Source organism: Lissotriton vulgaris, chromosome 2_1 (assembly GCF_964263255.1).
Source record: "Lissotriton vulgaris chromosome 2_1, aLisVul1.2, whole genome shotgun sequence".
In the NCBI taxonomy this organism is placed as follows: domain Eukaryota; kingdom Metazoa; phylum Chordata; class Amphibia; order Caudata; family Salamandridae; genus Lissotriton; species Lissotriton vulgaris.
This window is the reverse complement of record NC_141687.1, coordinates 916654561-916666700: the sequence shown is the minus strand read 5'-3', so window position 1 is coordinate 916666700 and position 12140 is coordinate 916654561. Positions and strand designations below refer to the sequence as shown.

Here is a 12140-nt window from a genome sequence, read left to right as displayed (position 1 = left end):
AAATGTCACATTAATTGTTGTACCAGGCCAATAATATAGTACAACGCTATTGTGCCCTATCTGTGCTATGTTGACATAATAGACATTGAAACAAATAAATACATTTCCATTTTCAAAAGGAGAAAAATTGGTCCAATTAGTTCCATTTCAACCGCAGTTCTAGTTTTCTTCAACTGCACAAGTAAATATGTGCTTCATAACATTTTGCTATAGTTTCGCAATTGCTCCTTTCTTACTACTACCTTTAGAAAATGTGGATTGGAGAAAAATATGGTTGTTTCGTTATTTAATATAGCACCATAGGTATGTGTGCCACTTTTCCCACAATACCAGCTTTACGCAACATAACCCTCAAGCATTCAGTGCACGTTTGATTCTCAAAAGTATACACACAATCTAAGGGCCACTCAATCAGACCCCTGATCACGTGGTCTGATTGGCTGCACCGTGTCTGCACTATTATCGGTGTACTGAGATTTTCCACTATCACAGTGCGATGAAAAATGTTTTTAGGTTTATAGTGAAAATTGCTATACTTTCAATAACGGCATTGCTTGTTTTTCCTAGCCCTATTCCCACTTCCTTATGTATTGTCCCTATCCATTAACAGAATGAATCATAGATCACCCTTACAATTGAGATATTTTCCATTGCCATGTAAAGATAAATATATAAATACGCATAATTATAAGTCCAAAATGCATAATTAAATAATAAAGTCCCTGTAAACATGTAGAAGAAACTGAAAAAAAAATGGTGACGTCCCCACTGGGGGCAAAAGGCACTCTAAACTTCTTAATAAACACATATCTATACACATGTCTGGCATTTTTAATTCGTCTGTTTTCTCTAGCAGAGGGCAGCTCTGTTCTCATTTTCAGTTCAGCTTCTTCAGAGGAAAGGTTTAGCCGGGTGACCTCTACAAATGTATTTCAGCTTTTTCCAATCTCTGCTGTTTTGCTGGAGAAGCGGCGCATCACTCAGGCGATGAAAAGCATATTCCAGTTTTGAACGAGATAATGAGATAAAAAAGATTCTGAAAGTAAAAAAAAAAACGACAAACATAATACTGGTGTTTCAGCAACAGCTGATGGGCCACTCTCGCTCAAGACGCAAATAGAGAAAATGCTCTTTCTCGACCAAAACAAAATGAAACACTTCAAATTTTATATAAAATATACGATTGTACGTTCAGCTAAGAAAGTGATGGCCGCTGATGGGCTGTCAAACTGATTTTACAACCAGTGCACACATTTGCAGCAAACCCTGTATTCCTGTTTACTGTAGAAAAGGAAGTTTGTCCCGTGATCATCCTCACGTAAAACGATGTTAAAAAAAACCACACAAGGTCAAAGTCTTCGCGACCTCGCTTCGAAAAGGGGGCGGGGTAAGACACATCACGTATCCGCCAACATGATTCTAGAAAGACTAGAACTGCTACTTCTCGGTGCTGCTCCCTCAAAGTATCTCCATTCAGGGCTGGTTGGGTTGATCCATCCATGACTGAGTAAGGGGCCTGCTTTCTTCTCCCACCTGTGAGCTTCAGATTAGGGATCAGTCCGCGTGCTTTGCTCGTCACACTTGCACACCACGTCCGTGCATCTGTATGACCTGCGCCCGCAGAGTCTGGATTCCGCTCAGAAGTGTCTTCTGGTGTTCCAATGATGTGATGCCCAGGCTCAGAACATCTCTGCAAGGCAAAGAGAAGCTGTGTCATGTAGTGCATCATTATCTTAATACCACCAAAAGATTTTTCTAGAACATTTCAAATGACTCCAGAACACAAAAGAAATAGATGAAACCATCTACAAGCATGATATTTTTTCTGTAGGTTGTAGTTCAAATTTCAACTCAATTTCATTGAACAAATTAAAATGATGGTTGAATAAAAAGAGGCAAAGAAGAAATCTCATGGTCCCCTTTTTCATTTTAAAGAAGCATAGTCGCTGGTAAATGAACTCCTCAGTCAGACTAACACCATGTGACTATGGTGGTCCTTTGATCGTACAATGCCATCACCACTTTTTTTCAAAGCTCTGAAATTTTACATGCTCAGGAGGCTTGAAGGGTTCAGCTTGGGGTGGGAAATAGGGTTTGAAAATTGTTGATAACAAGATGTGCAATATTTCAGTTCTTTATTGGGTAATGCTGCATGGAACCCTTCTGTCTACAGTGAACCCCTAGACTTTTTTTCTTTTTTGTTCCTCATTTTGATTTCTACTAAGGATCAAGGTCTATTTTTCCCTGAACCCAATACATACCAAGACTATGTTACAATATTTATCTTTTGCATAACATCGGCATTGTCAACTGGTTGTGGCTTGATGGATGCTGGTAATTTGGTATCCCACTCGAAGGTGCTCCATGAGACATGTCTTAATAACAATCACCTGAATCTAAATCGGTGAGTTCTTACACCTAGTGTCACAGTTCATATAAAAAATTCAAGTGTTTCATCCATGTTAACTGTACAGGTGTTTCTTTGATCACTTAGTCAACAGGTTATAACATTGTTCCATATATCATGCCACAGGGTTTTTTCATATAATAACATCTTGGATTAAAAAATGTATCTCCTTGAGTCTAAAAGCAGAAGAGCCTCTAGGTTGCACCAGAGTCCTTCCTGCGCTGAACCACACTATCAGTGCCGAGGAAGCTAATCATTTGATCCTAACCCAGAGGAACATGGCAAATGACTGCTATTTATGCTCATTATGCATGTCTTTGGATTCCTAATAGTATGACACAATGGATTGGTCGTTGTGCAATCCAAGAATTGGGTACGATGCAAAGACCCGATTGTTAAAATACTTAAGGTTAAGGACCTGTCAGCCCCAGCTCTACGGAAGGCCATGTACAGGAAGGATTGCAGAGGTGTTCACATCCACCAGTGCAGAGTTGTGCTGGGTCTGGCCATTGGGTGACTAACCTGAATTATCCTGCCTGGTTTGTGAGAGAACTGCAAGACATTTCGGTGACTAGAAAACTACATCACCAGCACTGATTGTATGTCAGAATATTGTAGATAGAAATATGATTTGACACACAAATTAAATATTGTATCCTACTTATTATATAATCATATATCCAATGTAATGTAGATTTAGACCATAAACTGCAATGGGTGATTTTTTGTAGTTGGTATTTAGCACTCGATATTTCTGTCAAACTATAAACGGATACCCCACATTAGAAATAAAGCTTTTACCGCTCAAAACGTTGCACATTTTTTAAAGATATTTTGAAAAATCGAGACATAGTACCAGTGCAATTCCAAGAAATTCCACGGCATTCAAAATCGTTCAACCTGCTGAAAGTTCTTCTGCAACTCAAGCTCTTGAATAGCTCGTTTATTCACACAGAATACTTCTTGGAAACCTGATTACGATGGTCACTGCTGGAGAGGTCTGAGCTTCATGAAACACCAATATCTACAGGCAGTTTATTCACAGTCGTCTTTTTTTAGTTTCTTTGTAGTAGGTTTCTGACACGTTTCCTTTTCATGAGCATGTCTAGAATCATACATTCTTTATAGATTTAGGGCCAGATGTACAACTGTTTTTTGTGGTTACAAATGGGAATTTGGCCAGTTTGTGACTGTAAAATAGGTCTGTGCAATGTACAAACCCTATTTTGCGAATCGGTAACCTATTACTGACTCGCAAAATAGGATTTGCGACTCGCTATTTGGGAGGGATGTGCTGAGGGCGTCACTTCCTAATGGCGAGTCACACTTCTGTGTATGATTGTTTTGTGACCGCAGTTGCCATCGCAAAACAATCACAGATTAATACCTATTTCAAAAAGGTTGTAAGCCACTCGCAAACAGGAAAGGGTGAACAGGGGACCTCTTTTCCTTGAGTGACCGGAAGCTAAAATATTTTTAAGAGCAGGAAGGGTTCCACAGACTACCGCCTATTCTTAAAAAATTAAATATGAACAATTTATTTTTATTTTTTAAATGCATTCTATTTTCCTTTCCTGCTTACTCTGTACTGCACTGAATGCCCTGAGCTTTAAAATAAAGTAAGCTCTCTGAGGTTCCTGTTTCCTTTGGTTAAGCCTGAGAGACACCATGTCGGGCTGAGCAAGTAAGAGGAAAAGGCCGAGGCCTGTGTATGACAATCACAAGAGTGTCTGTGTCTATCTTCCCAATCTCTTCCCTCAAATTCTCTCCTCTTTGACCTGCTCTCTCACTCCTGCTTCAGGCCTGGATGGCTATCTGTGCACCTAGAGGCGGAGGGCACTCACCAGTATGACTCCACCAGCTGGAAGGTTGCATGATATAACACTGTAAATGCAAGATCAGCTGCAGAGCAGGTCAGGAGAGGTTCAGCAGGGTAAAACGCTTAATCATATCCTGGAGGAAATGGGCAGCCTATAGCTTCACATTCACAAAGCACAACAGCATGGTCTTCAGAGGTTTGTCTGACCAGAGGTCGCAGAAAAAAGGTTATTAATTATATTGACAGTCTAAGGAAATTGTGCAACAGTCCCACTACTACTCAGTGCCAGTGCACCTGATCATCTCCCTGAATGCATTATGGATTTTGTGTGTGTGTACCAAGCAGGTTCGATCTCCAGGAGCTTGGTCCTAAGATGGCGGTGCCCTCAGGACATCAGTACTGCTGACTCTGCCTTTGTGTGCCATCAATGCTGCGGCAGTCCTGGAGAAATGTCATGGGAGCGCTTTTGTGTGTGCGCCTGTGCGTGTATAAGGGGGTGTGTGCGGATGCACGTGTGTGTGTGTGCGCCTGTGCGTGTATGAAAGACTATGTTCACATTTGTGTGTGCTTGTACATGTCTGCGTGTGATGGTGTGGACCTGTATTTGGGTGTTTTTGTATTAGAGCACATGATTCTATGTGTGCTTGTGTTTGTGCGTGCAGATGTTTCTGTATGTGTGCTTATATCTGTGCATGTGATGGTGTGTGCATGTATTTGAGTGTTTTTGTATTAGAGCATGGCATCTTATGTGTGCGTGTGGATGTTTCTGTATGTGCGCCCTCTGTTCGCGTATGAGAGTGTGTGCGCACATTTATTGTGTGCTTGTGCATGTTTGTGCGTGTGATGGTGTGTGTGTGCATGTATTTGTGTGTACTTCCTTGGGTATTTTTGTTCTGGAGCATGTGATTGTATGTGTGCTTGTGTTTTTTATAGTTTCTGTATGTGTGCTTGTGTTTTGTGCATGTCTGCGTGTATGACAGTGAACGTATTTGTGTGTGCTTGTGCATGTCTGTGCATGTGATGGTGTTTGCATGTGCTTGTATTTGAGTGTTTTTGTATTAGTGCATGGGATTTTATGTGTGCTTGTGTTCTTGGATGTTTCTGGCTATGTGCGTGTCTGTGTGCATCAGTGTGCATATGAGAGTATGTGCTCACATTGGTGTGTCCTTGTGCATGTCTGTGCGTGTGATGGTGTGTGTACGCTGGATTTGTTATTTTCTGGCGGCCGCTGTCCTGGATATTGACTTTAACTGCCTGATGCCTGACCTTAGTATGGCCACCAATGTACCAGTGTACAGTACAGTCCCCTGCCTGACCCCAAGATGGCTTCCATAGTGGTCCCCTACACGTTGTTATATTTCCCTGGGACAACAATAGGACATTGACCAGGCCTTGAACCTATCCCCTAACCAGCCTACACATCAGGACTTGGAACCTGCGGAACGTACTCCAGACTGTGGAGACCTAGCGATTTGGCTGATGCCTTGTGGAGCTACCATATAGCTAAAGAGGAGATGGGTTGTGGACTCCCTCTCCCTGCCATCACCTACCCAGCCAGACCTTGGACAGATTTTCCCCTCGTCTCTACGTCCTATCTTCCTCCTACCCCTTTACCTTACCCCTTACCCTTCATTACTCCATTCTCCTTGTCCCCTATGTTCTTAAATGCTTTTCTCGATACTTAAGTAACGTTTAACTGATGTCAATTGCAACATTATTGTCCCTCATGTAAAGCGCTCTGATTCCATCGGGTCTAGCCAGCGCCATATAATAACTCATTAATTAAATTTGTTCCCATTTAGTACTCTTTCTCTCTTTGTCTACCTCGCTAGATCCTAGCTCCTATCCACTCTCCCCTGAATATCTCATATTGCCTGCTAGTCTGCCTAGCCTCCTGTCCTTTGTGCACTCCTTCTCCCCTTGTTGGGTAAAGATCCAATATTTATACTCGTGAGTCTCAACGTATCCGCTGAAAGAGTCCACTGCGCCAATGGAGCCACTCACAGCTGAGGTATGGTATGGCACCCCTTGCCAAAGCACTCCCTCTCCCCTTTTTGGGGAAGGATCAAGAATGTAGGCCTTGGAGTCTCAAAGACCCCTCTGAGAGAGTCCACTGCTTAAAGGGAGCCTCCCGCAACCGAGATAGGGAAGTGATACCACTTCCCCTGGGATCACAGCTTACTGGACTTTGGATGTTGCTTTAACTCATCTACCGGTTTGTGTCCCCCGTCGCAATTCCCCTCCTCTTTCCATGCAGTGTCCTTCAACCTCCCCTCCTCTTTCCCGCCTTCATTACCTGTCTACTTCCCCAGCTCCTTCCCCCTCCCCTGAATCTTTCCCCTTGCCTGCTTCTCCCCTTATGTATTTGTGCTTATTGTTTATCTTGACCTTACAAGTAACTATGTTGCCATGCTCTAATAACAGTGTAACATTTGTATCGATATAACACGTAACTATGATCTGATGCTCATGTAAAGCGCTTTGATACCTCCGGGTCTAGCTAGCGCTATATAAAACCTTTTAAATGAATAAATAAATCTTGTTGGTACAGTTTCGTATTCTCCTCAGACAGAACATGGAGGCAAAAGAAAGGGAAAATGTAAGTGACTGGGCAGTCCTTGACATTACTTTGTGGACAGCATCCAAGCTTCATCTTGCATTCACCACTTCACATTAAAAGATAAACAAAATCTCATGGTAAGCTCAACATCTAGTGCACTGAAGTGATTTTGATCAGTCCTTTAACATGAGTCGTCCCCATGATTATTTCAGAATTGATGCACATAACAACTGTGAACAATCACATTCAATAAAACTATAAACATGAAGGGTCCCCATTTGCCCCAGGTCACTAGTCTTAATTCATGAGTGAAGTCCAATATGCATTATACAAGGGTGCAGCTTCTTTACTGCAAGAAACTACATAAAGTTGCAGTGGCAAGGACCTGGGTAAAAAGGTCAAACATGGCAACAGATCCTGGAGACTAATTTGGGGTGTCCACAATCTCAGGGCACACCAAACGTATCCCTACGGAACACTAGAAATGATTTGCTGTGAGCTACTTGGTATAAGCTTCTTAAACTGAAGAATATAGGGAAACTACTAGAATAAAAAATGGTGAGTATGAACCAATTCCACAGATGGTTGAAGACATTCATCTTTATAGTCTTGTTATCTGACTAACTGAAAGGGATACAATCGAAAATTCAGAGAAAGTGAAATAAATAAATAAATAAAGGTGGCTTATACGTTTTAAAATGAAGAAGTCTCTGTCACATTGCATACCCATATTATTTGAACTGTATGTAAAACCTTAAGTTTGTTAAACAGTTTACTTGGCTGATTTGAGAATCCCCTCCATTACCCTGAAAGAAATGGAAGGCAATTATGTGCATATATACCTCACTAAGCCTCTTACTTTTATTCAGATGAGAGCATTGTTTCCTACATATGAAACTGTTGACTATTAAGGAACCATAATCTCAAATGTTCAAGTGGTCAGATGCAGCCATAAGATCTTTCTTAGGGAGTGATTCATGAATTTGTCTATGACTCACTTGCTTATTCGTCATATAGAAACTTGATAACTGTTATCTGAAATTCTAAAATCACTTCTACAAATCATATAGCATTGGGCTTGATGGTTGCATAATATTTTTGAGATGCGGCCTATTATAAACTGGTCTGCAGTCATTCTTATGTTGCCACTTTCCTTGCCAGTATTGCTTTCAGGATCTGACTTTGAAACTGGTAAAACAGTACAGTTATACTTACTGTTCTTGATGTTTGAATAACTGTTCGATTGGAAAAGTGTCTTAAGATCTAAAAGGTGGCTGAGCAGTTTATTGTCCCTTGGAGGTCTTAGCCCTACTAAAGTACTTAGTGGCACCCAAGCAAGTGGAAATTTGCAATAAATGGTTTCCTATTGCCTCCCTTACTTCTTATTGGAAGCAGTACCTTTGCCTAAAAAGCCAATTATGAACACGCCAACTTGAAGAGCTATAGACCAAACCCCTTGCTCGTTGAAAAAGCAACAGCAGTCACTGAGTTTTAAGGTTCGGTCTTTCTTTCACCATCTTCATCAGGAGACAAAGGAATCAAATGTTGAAGTGAGACAAGTCTCTGGTAACAGACCTCCCAGGACACTGGGCAGTCACCATATGTCCCTTGGTGGACACAATGTGAAATGGTGCACCCTCATGTGGAGCATAAGATGTTCTCCTTCGCGGTTGGTGGGCGATCACTAGATCTTCTGTCTTAAACTCAATGTTCTTTGCATACCGACTCTTGTCGGCATAGGCTTTCATCTTTTTCTTGTAAACCAAGTCCTTTATCTGCGTTATATTCTCACTTCCTTCTCTTTTGCTGCTCCATTGAGGTAACTTGGTTGTCATTGCTCTCTTGAACATCAAAGTGGCAGGACTTTCGCTTGTGGCCGAGTGAGGTGCTGAAAGATATGTTCATAGCGTTGAATTCAAAACAGTTTTTAAAATTAGCCTCTCAAGAGTTGCACACTGTACTGCTTTATTAAGCATACTCATAAAATGCTCAACAAGTCCACTGGCCTGCGTCCACAAAGATGTACTCTTTTGATGCTTTATGTTCAGATGCTCCAGGAGATCCTTGAATTCTTAACTGTTGAGCGGAGGGCCATTTCCAAACTTCAAAGTGGCTTGAACGCCCCATATTAAAAAAAATTCAATGAGTATCTAAATGACTCGCTCATGAGTTGTGGATGAGAGATCCTCTATTATTGAAAACGGGAGTACTTAGCCACAATTATCATCAGATGATATTCATTATTGAGTGGACAAAACAAACCAATGGCTATTCTCTCCCATGCACTCTTATGGAGAACTGACATGGTAAGAGTCTGTTGAAAATTGTTTATAGAAAGACAGCTATATAGATGACAGGTCTTAGGTTCCTTTTCAACCCTCTCATCTAAATATGGAAACTAAACTCAATCTCGGAGAGCTCTCTTGGCGTCAACAATACCATGATGTCCCTCATGAGGCACTTCGAAAATTTTCAGTCTCAAACTCTCTGGAATTAGGAGTCCTGACCCTTGCAGTATAACTCCTTCCTGAGTGTTCAACTTAATTTGTTTTGTAATTTTGGTATTCACCATCACTGGTGAGAGGTTGACCATGTCAGTTCCACAACTGATGTGTAATTATATCTTCCAACTTCAGCACGTCACTATCATGGCTCATTGCATTGGTGATTTGGACTACCAATATGGCAGCTGGCATATTTGACTATACAATGAAATTAATGTAGGCTTCAGCCGTCTTGGATGGAGTACCTTGAACTTGTATATGAACTCTGGAAAAGTAGTAGTATAATCATACGATTGCAATCGTAGTCCCCATCATTCAATGCGAGGAGGCATGTTGGCTTTTGGATTGCCAAAAATAGTCAATAAAGCTTGATTATCAGTTATCAGCGTAAAAGGCTTTCCATAAAGGAATACATGGAAATGTTCACAAGCCCATAGCACGGCCAAACTTTCTTTCTAAGGTTGTGAGTAAGCACGTTCTATCTGGGACAAACTTTTACTGGCATATGCCACAACATAGAAAACACAGGGAGATGATGGACGGAGTGCAGAAACTTTTCAGACACTCACCCCCAGTCACAGATCTGGGTTGAATCCATCATCATTTTTCAGCTCACTTTGCCACCTCAGTTCAGACCCAGCTATATGCAAATAAGTCTTGACTTTGTGTCTCATGGGAACAGTCCAGCCCGAAGCATCCTGGGACCGGTTTCTGGGTAACACCCTTCATCAGCCAGGCTAGCTGAGGTGGCGAAGTGAGCTTAAGAATGATGATGGATTCAACCCAATTCTGTGGCTGGGGTTGAGTGTCTGAAAAGTTTCAGCGCTCCGTCCATCATCTCGTTGTGTTTGCTTTGACTGCCCTAAGTTGGTAGGGTATGCCCAGACGTGGGTACCTTGCTCACCTTGCCACTGTATTCAAGCTAGCCTGGCTGATGAAGGATGTTACCCAGAATCCAGCTCAGGATGCTTGCTTCCGGTTCAAGGAAGACCTGGCTTGGCATTTCAGGCTGGACTGTTCCCATGAAGCACAGGGTCAAGACTGATTGCATATAGCTGGGTCTGAACCGAGGTGGCGATGTGAGCTAAAGAATGATGATGGATTCAACCGAGACCTGTGACTGGGGGTGAGTATCTGAAAGGTTTCAGTGCTCCATCCATCCTCTCTTTGTGTTTGATATGCCACAACATGCCTTTGAGGATGGGGGTGTCTGCTCTGTTGTGCCAGGATACGGCCTAACCTAACTGGGCTAGCGTCAACAACAACCTCTTTATCATGCTTTGGATTGAAATAGGGCAATACCAAAGGGGAAAACGGCCATTTTAGTAGCAGTTTCAATGGCTTGTTTTATTTTCCTGAAACCTCACTCACATTCTTGTGACTACTTGAATGAAAAAATTGTTTTTGTTAACTCCTATAAGAAACACCTATGGTAGCAAAGTCTTGTATGTATCTTGAGCAGTCACTGGCCATGCCAAGAAATGAACGTATCAGAGAAACATCTTGTGGGGATCAGCATGTGACAAAGCTTGTACTTTTGGCAGGATCCAGTGTCATACCCCCATCTTAACAGATGTGGCCAAAGAATGTTAACTTTGTCTTGTGGAACTCACCTTGTCTGCATTTAATGTCAAGCCTGCATCAGTCAGTGAATGACATACTTTGGTGAGAGCTTTTTCATGCTTCTTCTGTGTAGCTCTGAAAATCAATATGTCATCCCTATAATTGAATTTATTCACAATCAACTGTAGGAAACGTCAAATGACACATTGGAAAATTTCTGCAGCTGATGACACACTAAACGGAGTCTATTATATCGAAACTGACCGACATGTTCAGAAAAGGTTGTAATATACCTGCTATCTTCTCTGAGTTCCAACTGATGATAGCCTTTATTTAAATCAAGACGGGAGAATAACTTTGCAGCATTTAATTGCGTTGTCATATATGCAATGTGTGGACCTGGATTTTGTTCTCGTTCAATTGCTTTGTTTGCTTTACTCGTATCAACGCATATGCGCACAGCTCCTTAAGTGACCTTTTTGGGCACTACCAATATGGGAGAAACCCATGGCGTCAGACCAGCTGAACGCTGAATAATGTAATGCTTTAACAATTTAAGTTCTTTTTCAACAGCTTCTTGTAAATGAATACAACTTGTCTATGTCACTGAGCAACAGGATGGACATCATCATTAATTTGTAACTTTACTTTCACAGTATTCAGCTTTCCCAAACGATGAAACAATGAAGGAAATTAACTTAATATTTCATGGTGAGCATTCATATTGTAATTCACATTTTGGACAATGTTTGTATAACTTTGGTCCCTTGAAATGTTGAGTTTTCTTTGACTGACATTTTTCCTCACATGTAGCCAATCGAACATGCACATGTTTCTCTGAGAGAAACATTGACATGGTACAACCAAATTCCTCACTTTCACTTTTACTTGATAGTGAGGCAGACAAACTGTTTGATGATGATTTAGATGTCAATCGACTTTGTTCAGTGTCAACTTGCCTCAATTGATGATGCTGCTTGGCCTTGTCGGGGTGGGTCGAACGTTGGCTCTGGAGTGTTCTGGCAGTCTTTTTGTTTTCATACCATGATACACTTACTTTTTCCTGCACTTTACAAACTGTCACAAAATGGTTCTCTTTTCCACAGCCTTTACATATCTGACCAATGGTGAGACATTTATCTTTGTGTGGAAATGAAAATCCAAATCTAAAACATAACTTGTTTTAATGTGTAGATATCACTTTGTGTTCTTCAGTCTTTTGTTTTGGCTTACCTGTTATACTTATGACTGATTCACCCTGGGTATCTCGGCCTCCATGCCAGCGGC

The 12140-nt window shown here is 41.4% G+C and overlaps 1 protein-coding gene across 1 annotated transcript in view; it reads right to left on the bottom strand.

Moving 5' to 3' along the window:
* Positions 1 to 1575: 1575 nt before the first annotated feature.
* Positions 1576 to 12140, bottom strand: part of EPHA10 (EPH receptor A10) — a 1551477-nt gene continuing 1540912 nt past the window's right edge. The window contains exon 17 of the mRNA XM_086956448.1: positions 1576 to 1690. Within this exon, the coding sequence (XP_086812574.1) occupies positions 1576 to 1690 (115 nt within the window). The remainder of the gene's footprint in view (positions 1691 to 12140) is intronic.